Below are 18,478 nucleotides of genomic sequence, written 5' to 3'. Positions count from 1 at the left end.
GTCAAAAACTGTTTGGCTCTACCGGTAACCAAACGCACCTGCCTGTCATCAGTCCCGTTACTCATTAAGTAGCTACGTATGTCACCTACTGGTGAGCAACGGGAACTGATGCCACGAACTCAATTTGGCAGGCTGGCAGGCACAATGTATTACAGGCAGAATTTATCATAAATACATAAATCCAAACAAATGCATAAAATAAAACATATGGCACTACAACCATGTAAATTGGCTCTTACAAACATGATTTGTTGAGCTTCCTCTGGTGTAGTGGTTGTGGTATTCACTGACCTTTGGGAAGTATTTTGACATGTACATGGGCACCCCGGTCGTATAGTGTATCTTGTAGACCAGGCCCATTGCAAGTTGCTGTACTCTGTCGTCTACTCTAAGCCATCCTAGGTTGGCAAAGTGGGCAGGGGTGAGGTGGGTTCTGGGGTTCAGGTCAAGTAGTAGTCTGACCAGTTTGTTTTGTGATGTTTGTAATTTTGTTTTAAGCGCCTTTGAGGTGCTTTGGTACCATGAGGTGCACGCATAGTCATAGTACCCTTGAATGAGTGCTCCTGCCAGAGTCTTCAGGGTATTCTTGTTTACCAGAGAGGAGATCCGGTACAAGAATCTAGTTCGTTGGTTGACTTTTTTTATTACATTGGATGCCATTTTGTCACAGGAAAGATTTGCCTCTAGGATGGAACCCAGGTAGGTAATTTCGTCTTTCCTTGTGACAATATTGTCACCCACTGTAACTGAGAATCCGTCGGTCTTGCTGAGTTTGTTATTTGAACCGAAGAGAATGGACTCTGTTTTGCCCATGTGTAATGATAGTTTGTTATCAGCGAGCCATATGCAGATTTTGCCTAGTTCCGTGCTGAGGGTTTTTTCAACCTGCAATTTGTTCTTGTCAGAGACCAGCAGGGCTGAGTCGTCCGCAAACAGGAACAAGTTGCAGTCACAGGCTGACGACATGTCATTTGCATAAATTAGGAAGAGTAGCGGTCCTAGTATGCTTCCTTGTGGAACACCACAGCTCACTGTGAGGGGGGGGGATAGAGTACCGTTTACCTCTACCATCTGTTCTCTCCCCTCCAGGTAGGATTGCATCCAGCTCACTGATAGGCTATCAAAACCAATTGCTTTTAGCTTGTCCATTAGAATGGAGTGATTGACAGTGTCGAAGGCCTTTTGTAGGTCCAGCATGACCATGCCGCAGTATTTGCCCGCGTCCACCTCTTGTTTGATGTGGTCGTTCAAATAGAGGAGGCATGTGTCAGTGGAGTGGGACGTTCTGAAGCCAGATTGGAATTCGTAGATTAGGTTTTTTTCCGCCAGGTACTTTTCGACCTGTTCGTAGACTATTTTCTCCATGACTTTCGAGATGGAGGTAAGAATAGAAACAGGGCGGTAGTTGCCTGGGTCTAATTTGCTGCCCTTTTTGTGTAGAGGGGTCACTCTCGCAATTTTGAAGTCCTTGGGGACGTGCCCCTGTCTTATAGAGAGGTTTATTATGTGTGTGATGACTGGGGTGATGGCGGCTGCTGCGTCTCTGAGGAATTTGGAGGGGATGTTGTCATGGCCAGTGGCCTTGTTAGGTTGGAGGGCGGTCAATTTTTTGAGTACCTCATCGGTTGTTACCATTTCAAGTTTGAAGTCGTCTTTGTGGACCCCTAGGTTTTTGTAGTATGCTACTATGTGTTCTACCCCATAATGCCCTGAGTGGGAGGGTAGTTTGTTTACCAGTGTTGTGGCTATGTTTGTGAACAGGTCCAAAGTTAATAACAATCACACATAAAACGTGTGTTTTACAAAGGTTTTTGTAACGTGTGTACCGGGAATAATTCAGCATGATTATCCAAAGTGGCCATCCGCTGCCATTGATTCTGACACGCTAGTCAAAACAAAGAACTTTTCCAGCTCCTTCTTTGTCTTTCTCGTTTCAATCACTCCTCACGTGGGATACCCTTGTGAGGGTTGGGTGTGGGAATAGGTGAGGAGACCCCAAATGCAGGACACAAGCAGAGAGAGTAGAGGCAGAGACGACGGAATGAAAGTGAACAGGCTTTTACTTGACAGTTTGCAAGCAACAATGATTACAAACGGTAGCAAACAAAACTAACTGTAAAAGCCGGAAAACAATACTCAGCAGAGCTGGAAAAAATGGACTAAGAAAGGAACGGACTCACTGGGAAATAAAGGTGACAAAGGTGAGTATGTGACCGAACACAACTTGGGTAACAAAACAATGACAAACAATGGCGCGACAATGAATGTGAGAAACAGGCAGGTACAAATACTGCCCGTGATTGCTAATGAGCGCCAGCTGGTTTAAGACCAGGCATGGCCAAGACTGGTGAACACAAAGCATTAGCAAAAGAAAACTCACATAAAAAATAAAGGCATGTGTAAAGGGATTATCTAAATGGAAAACATATGTAAAGGAACAACCCTTAAAGTAAACATATGTAAAGAAATTAACACCTACAGAAAACATATGTAAAGAGACGAACCCTTAAAGGAAACATATGTGAAGGAAACATAATGTAAAAGAGATTAACCTTTAAAGGAAACATGAAAAGATAAACCTTTTAAACACAAGCTAAAACGGGGACACACAACATGAACAGAGGCAATAATAATAATTAATTAATTAATATTATCCAGCAAACCTAGGAGGTTCAGTATCTGGAGTTGCTGCTGCGTTTGGCCACCAGAGGGCGGCAGAAAACCACTGTTCATATTGTTCAGGTAGGGTCCCTGGCTGGGACCATGACAACCCTTGGCTCCAGAATTTCATTGGCTACAAATGTTGTAGATCATTTTTGCCATCAGAGGTGACTGGTTTGTGGTCACTTGTCTGAATGGCTGGTCAAATGACACTCGTTGGATGTTTGGTCTTGTAACCCGAGACTGGAAGTATACAATAGGTCGAGTAGGGTGCCGATTGAAAGGTGGCAAATTCAACTTTCCAACAATATATTGGTTGATCGGCAAAAACGCGTGTGACGGTCTGTCGTCAGGCCGTCTGATGTTTAAGAGGTTAAGAAACGTTTTGAGAATGAGGTCAATTGTTTCTATGATGTCTTGTCTTGCGTTCAATGGAACGCTATCCAGCTGCAAGCTAGCCTAGCTTACCACAAATGAATGGAAGCGGATACGGACCACTAGCCTAGCTAGACTAGTGGTCTGTATCCACTTCCATTAATTTGTGTTAAGATAGGCTAGCTTGCAGCCAGATAGCTTTCTACTGAATGAACAGAGAGGAAATTGGCATATATCTTCTTGTCTGACTGATTGATTGATTGATTGATTGAAAACTTTATTAACAGATTGCAGAATGGGTACAGTACAGTACAGCTCAATACATACAATTGTTAAGGGGATGCAGACCAGAGAAAGACTTTCGTCTTGTTTACATCAGGGTCCCCCATTTTCAATTCATCGTATATATATATATATATATATATACTCTGGAGAAGATGGTGAATGTTACTCAGAATTCTATTTTAGAATTCTCAAACTCCATAGCTTTTAATGACTGGTAGCCATTGTGATACGGCAGTCATCGTTAGAATGTTCAGTTCTTCAAAAGTCAGATTTATTTTAGATTGTAAGCCTGAAAACAGTGAGCCCTTCCTCAGCCTCCACGCTTGCGTCTCACCTGAGTCTTCTTTCTCACAGTTCCGCACCTTTACCATCAAGAACAAGAAGGGCGGTGAACCCCTCCCTTTCGTCCTGTGTGACACCATGGGGCTGGCAGACGATGGACAGGAAGACACTGGCCTCAACATGGAGGACTTCATCAACATCTGCAAAGGCCACATAGAAGATCGCTATGAGGTTTGAATGTGGAAACAGTGAAACTCAGAATGAGAGCTGTCCTATGTAGTTTGTTTTCGGGGGGGGGCCTCCTTGCTCCTTGACTCATAGTCCTTGCTATTGTAAGGCAAACACATTAGTCAAGTTTGGTGGATATCAGACAGCGTTCACAAGTAACAAATCGTTTCCTGTTCATCACATGGTTTGGCCAATCAATTATCTCAATGACACATTTGAAGATGTTAGTCACCAGATTCCACATAGCAGGTTTGGTGAGAACATCAGGTGAACATCAGGTGAACATCTGGTGACCATCAGGTGAACATCAGGTGACCATCAGGTGACCATCTTGTGAACATCAGGTGACCATTAGGTGACCATCGGGTGACCATCAAGTGAACATGGGGAGTAGGAGGACATGGTCCAGTACGGTGGACTTCATACTAGGTCCTTATGAGATGTAAGGAGACACATCTCTGGATACCAGTTCCATGACTGTATGACTAACGATCACAAGATAAACCAATTGAAAGTTTGGCCTGATGGGGTCACCAAAATCGATAAGAGTTCATCGTATAGGGGTAATGAAGGTCCACAGCTAATTGTAAAAGATTAGAACAAAAGGTATTCAAGATACACCAATTCTAAAATTGAAGGTTTGGCTTGATGGCGGCACTAGAATAAAGGTCATGGGGTAACCAAAATCAATAGGGTTCATCCTCTAGGGCAGTGGTTCCCAACCTTTTTTGAGTACTGTACCCCCAAAGCATTTCAAGCCAACCTAAAGTACCCCCTACTACACAATCAATGGTGGTGATCCCCAGGTACCAGCAGGTACCCGGCTGGTGCTAACTAGCTAGCCATCGCTCCGGGAGCTAACGCTGGTACCTGGCGCTAGGTAGCCAGCAGGCTAAATGGTCCCGACGCTCGGCTGGTTGAACTGGAGCTAGGTAGCCAGCAGGCTAAATGGTCCCGACGCTCGGCTGGTTGAACTGGAGATTGATTGATTGATTGATTGAAAACTTTATTAACAGATTGCAGAATGGGTACAATACAGTACAGCTCAATACACACAATTGTTAAGGGGATGCAGACCAGAGAAAGACTTTCGTCTTGTTTACATCAGGGTCCCCCATTTTCAATTCATCAGGACATATATGACATACATGACATACAGATAGTCAGTACTGCTACATCTATACATTTATGACATACCAGATTTGCAAATACAGTACTGTTTGTGATACAGAAGGAGTCAAGAAAAGGGAGTATATACATTTGACGTAGAAACTGTACATTGGAGGAGGTTGGGTGGGGGGGGGTTGGGTACACTGGGATATTGACAACCATACTGGGTAATCTACATTGGAGGTGGTTGGGGGGGGGGGGGGGGGCACACTGTATAAACAAGCAAAACTGTACATTGAGGGGGGGGGGGGGGGAGACACTGTACAATCAAACAAAATTGTACATTGGACTATTGACAAAACCATACTAGGTAAATGACTGTACATTGGAGGGGGTTGGGTTAGGATATTTACAGGGGCCAGTGTTGAATTGCAGTCTCCCGTAGGTGTCCCTTGAGAGAGGTTTTGAAAGTGGGTAGTGATCCACATTCCTTTACAGCTTTGGGTAGGGCATTCCACATTGATGTGGCATAATTGCTAAACGTGTTTAGTCCCTTATTTGAGCCGAATCTGGGTTTAACATGATTTGTGGAGCTCCCTCTGGAGCTAGGTAGCCAGCAGGCTAAATGGTCCCGACGCTCGGCTGGTTGAACTGGAGCTAGGTAGCCAGCAGGCTAAATGGTCCCGACGCTCGGCTGGTTGAACTGGAGCTAGGTAGCCAGCAGGCTAAATGCTCCCGACGCTGAACTGCCTGCGCCGGTCTGTCTGTCGAAGACCGAGGGAACCGCATCAGGCTTCAGCTGATTAGTGGTCTTCTGGACAAACCTCCCACCCCCAACAACATAATCCGAGGCAATGAAGTGTTTGCTGAAGATCTTCATTCCCTGTCCAACAGGCTGATCGTGCCGCCTGAGTGCAGCCAGCCTGAGCCAACGTGCCAACAACACTGTTTTTTTCACTGGTAGTTTGTGGAAATTAACCAACTTTCCTCTCTCTTTCACACGGTAAAATTAGTTTGAACAGCCAGGAGCAATACAAAAAGAACCACGCGGTCCCGTTGTTTGATAGGCAACATTTGACTGACCCGACAGTCCATGTTTACTATGCAGCTAACCAGCAGTGTATACACCAAACCAACACCGTGACGTCAGCAACAAAATGGCGGCGCACATGTTCATAAATGCTACATAAATGGACATTACAAATAGTTTTTTCTTAGAAACGCCTTATTTTTATAACGTGATTTTTTTCTGTGGTTTATCTAAATACTAATTTGATGCTATGACTATGTGTTTATCGCTATGCTTCATCTCCCCTTTAAGGACCAGCCAGTCACTAGAACGGGTTCCATAGGTTGGTTCCATTCCAATAATGATGTAGTATAAGGAGGTAGCTTATCAATAAGGACCTTAAAAACGTACAAAATTGTGTTTGTTGCGCCTCTGTCAGAGAGGGCCAACCAACCTTCTCATGGGGGTGTTTCATTACCATATGGTTAATTAGGGGTGGTCTGTATGCAAATGCTTACAATCGTGCACGAGCATAGATGGTAAGAACAATTGGTATTTATCAACATGGAGTGAGCGTACAACCTGTGCATGCACGGTTGATAAATCCAGATTTTTCTGTGCGTAGAGACATTCTAAATTCCGTGCGTTGGAACGAAAATATAACACTTTCTACGCATTATTGATAAATGAGGACCCAGGGATTTAAGGGCTGAGGCCACAGCATGCATCATTACATCACCATAGACCAGTGTGTAGCCAAAGTGTGCAGCGCAGCCCCGTGGTGGGGCGCGGAAAATTTATAATATGAATTTAGCCTACCAAAACTGATAAATGCCAATGTCAACAAAAATGTACTGACTGTCATGTGTTATTCTTTATACAGATCACATTCAGAAGCCTAAATTAGTTTTGCCACAAAAGGTGGCAAATTATTATTATTTGAATGAAAATAAATACCCTATCCTACTGTAGGCCTACAACTACACTTTTAATTAGGCCTAATTATTTCACAGTGGCACAGGATAAGTTGCCAAGCTTTTGTTCATTTTCAAATAAAATATAAAACTTATAATTGTGTCTTTGTGTGGGCGGCTGGGTGGCGCAGCGGACATTGCGCTCGTCACCAACGCGAGAGACACTGGTATCGAATCCGGCTGTCAGCGGTGCCTCCGGCCTGGCTCGATTGGCAGAGTCAGCGGGAGGAGTCGGTGGGTGGTAATCTGGTCATTGTAAACAGCGACTCCTACAGGTTGGTCTCTTGACTCAAACCTCACCTCTGTGCTCTTATTGCTTGATCTCAGTGCAGCCTTTGACACTATCGATCACTCGATTCTTCTAGGTCGGCTTGAGAACCATGTTGGCATTCGGGGTCTCGCACTAGCTTGGTTTAAATCCTATTTAACTGATAGAACACACTGCGTGGTCTATAATGATTTAACATCTGAGACCCTCCCAGTGCAATGTGGTGTCCCACAAGGCTCTGTCCTGGGCCCTTTGCTATTTTCGATTTACATGCTACCCCTCGGCGATATCATACGCAAATTTGGCATAAACTTTCATTTTTACGCTGATGACACCCAATTATATATACCTATTAAGCCAAATGATTCCTCCCAACTACAAAACCTTGAGGCCTGCTTGCTTGCCGTCAAAAAATGGATGTCGCAAAACTTTCTACTCCTTAATGCAGATAAAACTGAGATGTTAATTGTTGGCCCCCCAAACCACAGAGGCCTGTTTCAGGACATCTCCCTCAACTTTGATACCTGTCATGTATCCCAGAGCTCCACCATAAAAAACCTCTGAGTCATTTTTGATTCCTCCCTCTCATTTAATGCACATATAAAAAATGTCACCAAAATTGCATTCTTCCATCTTCGTAATATCGCAAAAATACGCCCCATTTTAACTCTGGCTGATGCTGAAACCCTGATTCATGCTTTTGTCTCATCACGTCTGGACTACTGTAATGCACTTTTTTCAGGCCTACCTAATTCAAGCATCAAAAATCTTCAACTCGTGCAAAATGCGGCTGCACGGATACTAACTAGAACTAGAAAATTTGATCACATCACACCAGTTTTGTCCGCCCTACATTGGCTTCCTATCCAAGCCCGCTCTGACTTTAAAGTGCTACTCCTCACCTACAAAATGTTAAATGGGCTTGCACCGCTCTATCTATCCGATCTCATCTCCCGATACTCGCCCGCTCGTGCTCTGCGCTCACAAAATGCGGGGCTTCTATCGACCCCTAGGGTTAAAAAGAAATCCGCCGGCCACAGAGCCTTTGTCTACCGCGCTCCCTACCTGTGGAACAAATTACCTGCCGTCATCAGGGGCGCCTGCTCTGTCGAAGCTTTTAAATCCCTGCTTAAGACTCATCTTTTCTCTCTCTCCTTCAACCTACCTTGATCTCACCTGGTCCTGACCTTTAGATTAATCTGTGTAGTTTAGTTATGGTACAGGGTACTACATGGTACCACTGGGTAGTTTACTATAGGGTAGTTTAGTTAGGGTACAGGGTACTACATGGTACCACAGAGTACTACATGGTACTGCATGGCATTACAGGGTACTACATGGCTTACATAGCTCTACATGGCACTACATGGAACTACATGGCACTACGGGGTACTACATGGTACCACAAGGCACCACAGGGTACTACATGGCACTACAGGGTACTACAGGATACTACGGGGTACTACATGGCACTATGGGGTACTATAGGGTACTACATGGCACTACGGGGTACTACATGGCACTACAGGGTACTACATGTCTGCTCCTTTGCAGCACCACAAACATGGGAACTCTCTAACTCTTCCCCCCCCCCCTCTCCCCCCCCCCCCCCCTCCCCCTTCTCTCTGAGTACCCGTCTCCTGGCGCTGACCAAGGTGATGGATGCCTCGGGGTCTTGGCCAAGCTTGTAGTGACTGCTCTACATGCACCTCCGAGGCCTTGGATCAGTTATTCTCCGCCGTCTGTCCGTGGTCCTGTCAACTGATTAACAGACTGTTAACAGATTAACAGTCAACGCGGTTTCATTGCTGGGTTAAGTACTTCTATTCTATTCACATAATACGCTTACTTCATATATCTACTCCATTCACATATATGCCTACCACTTGTATCTATTGCTATGTCCGCCTACTACAATCTCATGAGCTGTCTAACGCCTGTCCCGTCTCCCTGTCTTCCTATGACTTGCTGTCCTGGAGTGTTGTCCGGAGTGTTGGACGTCCCGTGACGAAGGCCGGGAGATTGCGACCCCCTCTGCGTGCCCCCCTGTCTCCGGAGGTCTCGTAGTGGTGACCGGAGTGCCGGATGTCCCGCGATGATGTCGGGGAGTTCGCGACCCTCTCTGCGCCACCCCCTATCTCCCTGTCTCCGGCTGTCCCTGAGCAACGACCGGAGTGTTCAATGTCCCGTGACTAAGACGGGGAGGACGTGACCCTCTCTGCGCCGCCCCTGTGCCTCAAATAGATCCGCTATCAACTCTATCTTTAATCTTTCAAAATGTTCAGTTGCTATCGCTATTAGCTCTATCTTTAATTTTTCAAATTGTTTCACCACACACATGAGTGCATGCTTACCAACTGTCCGTCTGCAACACTACTATCACCAACATCTAAGAAGGGAGATCCCCCCTTGAACGGCCCTTCTAAGGTTTCTCTCCTCCACACTGCCTGTGGAGCTTTTTTCCCTATTGTTAGGTTTTAGTGAGTTTTTCCTTACCTTCGCGTGGGGTATGTCTGGGAGTGCTTGCATTCTTTCATTTATTTGCATTCATCTAAAAAATGTTTGGACCCTATGGTGTTCTTGTTCTGTTCTTGACTTATTGTTATGTTGTCTTCTTGACCTGTTTAAAGAAGACCTGTACGGCCCATGGGGACATTAACGTGTGTTGTCGGGCCCTATAAATAAATTTGATTTGATTTGATTTGATTTGATTTGGTCAGGGCGCCTGCACAGCAAGGACAGGAGATGGCGAGGGTAGTGTGAGCCTCCCACACGTTACACCTCGCCAATGAGAGTCCGCGCTGGCAGGTGAAAAGAAGTGGCTGGCTGACTCTGCATGTATCGGAGGGGACATGCGATAGTATCTATCAACCCTCTCTACGACCGGCCAGTGGGGGGCACATGCGAGCAACGATCAGGACAGGACAGGGAGAATTGGCATGAGAGGAAATTGGGATGGGAGAAAAACACAGAAAAAGGAGGAGAAAAAGTGGATACATTTTTTTGTATTATGTTAATCTTGTCTTTTTAGTAGTAGGGGAAATGGCATGTTTGTAGCCTAAAATTCATTCTAGCCTACATCTAGGTGGGGACCAGGGTAGGTGGGGCTTATACGTCCAACTACCCAAGTGGGGCCTGATTGAAAAGGTTTGGGAACCATTGCCATAGGCCAACACTGAAGAAAACTGCTTCGACAACTCGGATTAAATAGATTATGATATATCATTAGTACTGAATAAATAAAGTGTCCCAAGAGGAAAACTGAATCCCTGGAACACTGTATCATGTATCTGGAATGATCCAGTGTCCTACCTACCTATCACATTTACAAAACATGTACATAGTAGCTAATGGTGGGGGAAAATATCGATACAGTATAGTATCGCGATACTTTGCGTGGCGATACTGTATCGATACAAGGACGCCAAGTATCGATATTTTATTATGCAAATTATTATTATTATTTTTTATTTGTATTTTTTGTATAAGGAAGTTGCATTGTTCATTTCAATACCTGTAATAGTACAGTAGCCCCCCCCCCACACACACGCACACGTGTGCATTCAGTTAAGTTGGAATATGTAATACAAACAGTTCAGTTTGTCAGGTACATGCAACACAGATTACAGTGTTGACATCTGTCTGCTTGAGAAAATCCCATTTGCTGCAATACAAATTATTGAAGTGAGATGAACAGACTGAAAACTTTATTTTATTAGATAAAACATGTTGACAAAGTTTTACTTTGCAGTTTAAAAAAAGGTAATAAATAATATATCGCAATATTAATATCGCAATACTCAGCATGTCGCAATATATTTTGAATCGCAATACTATCGTATTGTGACTTAAGTATCGTGATAATATCGTATCGTGAGGCCTCTGGTGATTCCGACCCCTAATAGTAGCATTGTTTAAAGGGGAACTATTTTGCTATTTCTTTCACTATTTGGGCAATTTTACACAATTCCTGTGAGTCTATGGAACACATCTGTAAGGTATTTTAAAAAAAATCATTGTTTTGTATTTCTAATCAAGTACTGTAGAGCACCACTTTCTGCACTTCAAGATTCCAAGCTGTTTTTGGCTGTGCTCCGCCCATACTCGCAGATAACTTTGGGGGAGAGAGAGAGAGAGAGAGAGAGAGAGAGAGAGAGAGGGAGCGGGAGAGAGAGAGAGATGTGTCAAATGCAGGGGGAGAGACAGAGGAGAGATCCCCCCCATATGAGTCTCTCTCTCTCTCTCTCTCTCTTTTGGGGAAGTGCAAGTGTCTGACAAGGAAACCACTTCCGCATTATATTCACTCGCTCCGTTTTGGTCAATGTTGATTGTGGGCGGTGGCTACAACCACAGAAGGAGCTGATATATGCAAATCAGCATCTCTACGTAGACAAGCGAGGCAATTCTGAATGTAGTTCACTGGGGGAGGAGGATCTTGTCACAGCTGAACTGGAGGAATGCGCCTGAATGAGAGTGTCACACCTAGTCAGTGTTGGTACAACCCCACATTGCTAGAAAACAATACAAACCCCTGGAAAAGGCAATTTATAAGATAGGGGACCTTTAAGGTTTATGTTGGCCAACATGGTTTCTAAGGTCATTCCATAGATTTGTAAACAGAGAGAGAGAGAGAGAGAGAGAGAGAGAGAGAGAGAGAGAGAGAGACCAGTGCATTATAACGGCCTTCAACCTCACCATGCTGTGTTTGTTTTTCAGTTTGTCCCCTCCCAGCCCCTGCAGGCTGATGGTCGTGGCTACAGGAAGCATGCGAGCCTGAAGGAGCAGGTTCACTGTGTGGTATATGTGATTGACACCTGCAGTGCCTCCTTCCTGTCCTCCAGCACACTGGAGAAGTTAGCTGCCATTCGCAAGAAGACCAACCAGATGGGTGAGAGGATACAGACAATTCTCACTTAAACTTAAAGGGACTTTTGGTGGAACCGCACTCATCAATTATGGTCGTAGACGGCTCTTCATGATCAATATTTTAATAGTGAAACACATGCAAAGTACATGTAGGTTAAAGGAGCTTGGCTGTGAGGAGTGTTTCCACTGGCCACCAAGGGTGGGGGTTACGAGGCGTTTGGGGACAATTTTAGAGCCCTTTTCACACAGAACTCACAGCATTATACCACAATATGGATTCTCTTTTCCCCCCCAATTGGCCGGCTTTGGGTAATCCACACTGAACCTAGCAAGACAGTATAGGTGTTGTCCACACTGAACCTAGCAAGACAGTATAAGTGTTGTCCACACTGAACCTAGCAAGACAGTATAGGTGTTGTCCACACTGAACCTAGAAAGACAGTATAAATGTTGTCCACACTGAACCTAGCAAGACAGTATAAGTGTTGTCCACACTGAACCTAGCAAGACAGTATAAGTGTTGTCCACACTGAACCTAGCAAGACAGTATAGGTGTTGTCCACACTGAACCTACCAAGACAGTATAAGTGCTGTCCACACTGAACCTAGCAAGACAGTATAAGTGTGTGCGTTCAGACAGAATGTTGTGATGCCATGTTCCCGTAGGGGAGACCTTGCTGGTAATGGAGCAGCCGATCCAAATCCCAAGTCCAGTCACAATGCATATATATATATATTTATATTTAAATTAGACATAAAACATGTAGCTTATTATTATTATTATTATTATTATTATTATTATTATTATTATTATTATTATTATTATTATTATTATTATTATTATTATTATTATTATTATTATTATTATTATTATTATTATTATATGATGTGGTCAGTCTTTTGTTCTATTCATGCAACAATTGATAGTTAGACTAAGAAAATTCCCAAATTTAGCTTTTTCTCACTTGCCTTTATTATTATTATACTACTATAAAGGGGCGTGGTAAACTGCGAAGTCTGCCTGCCTGCTTGCTTGCTACCAGTCTGGGTCAGGTACCTCTGCTCTGCTCTCCTCCACTTGTAGCGCTGCCTAGAGCTGCCGCGGTTACCGCATTACAGCGGTATCACTGTTACATCACGCCCACCGCAGAGTTAACACTTTAATCGCCATGGGTTAAATTCATAATTTACCATCCCTCGCCAGCTCTATTTGTCTATGGAGAAGTTCCCCTTCTTTGCAGGGCTATAACTTTTTAAATTCTATTGCTACATTGCCATTATTATGGCCCATTCAATGTCCTATATGTATTGTTCAGGGTGTAGCAACGTTAAACTTTTTCATTCACATATTCATACTAAAATATGGTCTAAAGTATAAGTATGTTTTTATCGTTTTCTGCAGCTTTCTTCAGAACGTGATTTATAGCCCTAAATGCATTATATTGATGATCAAATACAGTTTGGTAGGAATCTGTGCGAGATAAAAAGTTTCAACTGGACGTGGTTCTAGACGTTTCTACGCATCATCTGATGATGACTGGATGGGCGGGGGATCGTTTATAATTCCGTGGGCAGCGTTAGATGATTCATCCAGAGTGGGTCATATGTTCATCAGATCAGTTAGTATAGAATACGTTAGAAAATAACGCTGAATCTTACCGTGGCTTCCTCGCGCCGCTGGCAGATGAGCGTGGAACAGATTTTTTTCTATTATGGGATGTAGAAATGCCCGATCCATTTCCAGGTTGTATAATAGTATATACGTCCAAATAACGTTGTTTATTGAGTTAGGGCGAGCGATCTATTATCCAGTGTTTCAAGATGGAGTCGCGGGAGCTATAGCGAGTGGCCGGACCACATTTGGATGAGTACTACCGGTTCAAAGGTTAATATCCGGTTGGCGATCTGCCGATCGGCCACCAGATGGCGCTCTTGAACCGCTAGAGAGTTGAGAGGAGATCAGCAGTGTGTCTGAGGGCTCCGGAAAGGAAATATGATTTCGATGACAGATTTTTGAAATATTGACATCAAAGACGAGTTACGGCGTCTTCGGCAGAATGAGCATGGCTCGGAATGACGTGAAAACTCGTTCCCGGCGATCATAGTGTTAAGCTGAATACCGCATCACAGCTATTTTTTTATTTTATTTAAAAACCTAAACCTAAAAGTGCACTTTCTTCAACCTTAAACCTAAATTCCTTAGCAGCCTGTGTTACCAAGTAAACAAATCATGGAACGATAGCCACGTTAGTAGCCAGCATCAGCCAGGTCCCGACGTTAGCTCTCAGAACGTTAGCCACGTTAGTTAGCCAGCATCAGCCAGGTCCCGACGTTAGCTCTCAGAACGTTAGCCACGTTAGTTAGCCAGCATCAGCCAGGTTCCGACGTTAGCGCTCAGAACGTTAGCCACGTTAGTTAGCCAGCATCAGCCAGGTCCCGACGTTAGCTCTCAGAACGTTAGCCACGTTAGTTAGCCAGCATCAGCCAGGTCCCGACGTTAGCTCTCAGAACGTTAGCCACGTTAGTTAGCCAGCATCAGCCAGGTCCCGACGTTAGCTCTCAGAACGTTAGCCACGTTAGTTAGCCAGCATCAGCCAGGTCCCGACGTTAGCCACCCCACGCTCAGGTTTTATGGTTCTCGTTAAGTCGGGCTCGCCCGGTCTTCCCCGGCCCACCCATCCTTTCGGGGGGGATCCGGACACCGGTCGGGACAGAGCCCTGGGGACTACAGGTATTCACTCTTGGTCGACGGGAATGGGAGAGAGGCGTGCGCCTCAGCTCCTCAACAGACCCGTCCACCGTCTACCTCGAGTGAGCCTCACATTGTACCCTTTTTTTTTTGCGGTTACCACGGCAGTTTGAATAGCTTCGCAAATTTGTGTGGTAAGGAAAAAATCACTACCGCGGCAGCCCTAGCGCTGCCTACAAGCTGCTGTTTTTTCTCTCTCCCCCTGCTCCCTCCACACAGACATTTACAACAAGCGTTGCAGGGCCAAGGCTAAGAGAATAATCAAAGACTAGTCATCCAAACAACTGCCTCTTTTAACTGCTGCGGTCAGGCAAGCGATACCGGAGTCTCATGGGCAGTACAGAGAGACTCAGAAGGAGCTTCTATACGGAGAGGTATAGAGGCTGCTAGAATGAGAACAGGACTGAAACGGAGGCATAGAGGCTGCTAGAATGAGAACAGGACTGAAACAGAGGTATAGAGGCTGCTAGAATGAGAACAGGACTGAAACAGAGGTATAGAGGTTGCTAGAATGAGAACAGGACTGAAACAGTTATAGAGGCTGCTAGAATGAGAACAGGACTGAAACAGAGAGGTATAGAGGCTGCTAGAATGAGAACAGGACTGAAACAGAGAGGTATAGAGGCTGCTAGAATGGCTGCTAGAATGAGAACAGGACTGAAACAGTTATAGAGGCTGCTAGAATGAGAACAGGACTGAAACAGAGAGGTATAGAGGCTGCTAGAATGAGAACAGGACTGAAACAGAGTTATAGAGGCTGCTAGAATGAGAACAGGACTAACATAGTTATAGAGGCTGCTAGAATGAGAACAGGACTAACATAGTTATAGAGGCTGCTAGAATGAGAACAGGACTAACATAGTTATAGAGGCTGCTAGAATGAGAACAGGACTAACATAGTTATAGAGGCTGCTAGAATGAGAACAGGACTGAAACAGAGGTATAGAGGCTGCTAGAATGAGAACAGGACTAACATAGTTATAGAGGCTACTAGAATGAGAACAGGACTGAAACAGAGAGGTATAGAGGCTGCTAGAATGGCTGCTAGAATGAGAACAGGACTGAAACAGTTATAGAGGCTGCTAGAATGAGAACAGGACTGAAACAGAGCGGTATAGAGGCTGCTAGAATGAGAACAGGACTGAAACAGAGAGGTATAGAGGCTGCTAGAATGGCTGCTAGAATGAGAACAGGACTGAAACAGTTATAGAGGCTGCTAGAATGAGAACAGGACTGAAACAGAGAGGTATAGAGGCTGCTAGAATGAGAACAGGACTGAAACAGAGTTATAGAGGCTGCTAGAATGAGAACAGGACTAACATAGTTATAGAGGCTGCTAGAATGAGAACAGGACTAACATAGTTATAGAGGCTGCTAGAATGAGAACAGGACTAACATAGTTATAGAGGCTGCTAGAATGAGAACAGGACTAACATAGTTATAGAGGCTGCTAGAATGAGAACAGGACTGAAACAGAGGTATAGAGGCTGCTAGAATGAGAACAGGACTAACATAGTTATAGAGGCTGCTAGAATGAGAACAGGACTGAAACAGAGGTAGAGAGGCTGCTAGAATGAGAACAGGACTGAAACAGAGGTATATAGAGGATGCTGGAATACATGATCTTCAAAGTCTGAGCAATGTTAGCAAAATACTTCAAATACATGTTTATGGGACAGCAAATACCTATATTAAATTAAAATGACTAAAATATAATTAAATATAATTAGATCAGAGTTAACTATTAATACTGTTCTGCATTGTGCTGTTCTGTTCTGCATTGTTCTGTTCTGCATTGTTCTGTTCTGTTCTGCATTGTTCTGTTATGTTATGCATTGTTCTGTTCTGCATTGCTCTACATTCTGTTCTGCATTGTTCCGTTCTGTTCTGTTCTCTTTTCTGTTCTGCATTGTTCTGTAATGCATTGTTCTGTTCTGTTCTGTATTGTTCTGTTCTGCTCTGTTCTGCATTGCTCTGTTATGTTCTGTTATGCATTGTTATGTTCTCTGCTCTGTTCTGCATTGCTCTGTTATGTTCTGTTATGCATTGTTATTGTTATGGTTTATAACCGACCCCAATCGCACAACACAAGACCGGTATGAGAGTAAGCCAAGAACAGGGCATTTATTGAATACAAACAAAAAGCGGCACTGTCCCTTTAAGGGAGAACACAAAATACTGGAACAAGAATTAGGGAAAATTGGCACTGTGCCTTTAAGAGGCGAGCAGGCTAAGGGGCTAAGGCTAAAGGACAGGGCCAGGGCAAAGGACAGGGCAGGAACAGGGGCACTGGAGAGGGGAACAGGGACAGAGGCCCGCGGAGGCGGGCTGGAGACAGGGACAGAAAAAACAGGGTTAAGGCCTTGGACAGGGCGAGGGCCAGAGCTGCTTACAGGGATGGCAGGGTTCAGACGACGGAGGCCTGGCAAGGAGATCCTCCTTGGAAGCGAAGAGACGCATCCTCCCGTAGAGGATTAGGAAGCGATGCGCGTCTGGAGTGGGGCGCGTCGGCTTGAAGAGCGCGCCGGCTCGGAGAGACGCATCCTCCCGTAGAGGATTAGGAAGCGATGCGCGTCTGGAGTAGTAGCGCGCCGGCTAGACGTCTGGAGTGGGGCGCGTCGGACTTGAAGAGCGCGCATCCCCCCGTAGGATAGGGAGCAATGTGCGCCGGCTTGGAGAGCGCGCCGGCTCGGGGTCTGGAGTGGGGCGCGTCGGCTTGAAGAGCGCGCATCCCCCCGTAGGATAGGAAGCGATGTGCGCCGGCTTGGAGAGCGCGCCGGCTCGGGGTCTGGAGTGGGGTGCGTCGGCTTGAAGAGCGCGCATCCCCCCGTAGGATAGGGAGCGATGTGCGCCGGCTTGGAGAGCGCGCCGGCTCGGGGTCTGGAGTGGGGCGCGTCGGCTTGAAGAGCGCGCCGGCTCGGAGAGCGCGCCGGCTCGGAGAGACGCCGGCTCGGAGAGACGCATCCTCCCGTAGAGGATTAGGAAGCGATGCGCGTCTGGAGTAGTAGCGCGCCGGCTAGACGTCTGGAGTGGGACACTGGAAAACCTCCCGTAGAGAATTAGAGAGCGCACCGGCTGTGTCCCACTCCAGGCAAACGGCGACAGGTGGCGATGGCTGGCACCTCGTCTCACGCCGGAGAAGAACCAGCATACAGATACAGATAAGATACGGATACGGAACGACCCGACGAGGACTGGAGGGGAAGTCCAGGTATTTAAAGCCCTCTGGGGCGCTAATCATAACTTAACACAGCTGTGAAAGGTAGTCCAAGGGTGTGGGCTGCTGAAGAGCAGAGGAGAGTAAACGAACGCGAGGGTGGGGGCTGGAGAGGTGAGGAGACAGGGAATTAAAGGTCCAGGGAACAGGCGAACCTCACAGTTATGTTCTCTGTTCTGTTCTGCATTGTTCTGCTCTGTTCTGTTCTGCATTGCTCTGTTCTGTTCTGTATTGTTCTGTTCTCTGTTCTGTTCTGCATTGTTCTGTTCTGCATTGCTCTGTTCTGTTCTGTATTGTTCTGTTCTCTGTTCTGTTCTGCATTGTTCTGCTCTGTTCTGCATTGCTCTGTTCTGTTCTGTATTGTTCTGTTCTCTGTTCTGTTCTGCATTGCTCAGCATTGTTCTGTTCTGTTCTCTGTTCTGCATTGTTCTGTTATGTTCTCTGTTCTGTTCTG

At 45.4% G+C, this 18,478-nt stretch overlaps 1 protein-coding gene across 3 annotated transcripts in view; it reads left to right on the top strand.

Moving 5' to 3' along the window:
- Positions 1-18,478, top strand: part of LOC311223199 (interferon-induced protein 44-like) — a 45,756-nt gene that overhangs the window by 20,061 nt on the left and 7,217 nt on the right. For all 3 annotated transcript variants that reach the window (XM_084307961.1, XM_084307959.1, XM_084307960.1), the window contains exons 5-6: positions 3,676-3,834; positions 11,909-12,080. In XM_084307961.1, the coding sequence (XP_084164087.1) occupies positions 3,676-3,834; positions 11,909-12,080 (331 nt within the window). The remainder of the gene's footprint in view (positions 1-3,675; positions 3,835-11,908; positions 12,081-18,478) is intronic.

Source organism: Notolepis coatsorum (genome assembly GCF_963971535.1).
Source record: "Notolepis coatsorum genome assembly, chromosome: 2".
Classification (NCBI taxonomy): Eukaryota; Metazoa; Chordata; class Actinopteri; order Aulopiformes; family Paralepididae; genus Notolepis; species Notolepis coatsorum.
This window is presented reverse-complemented; position numbering and strand designations above follow the sequence as displayed.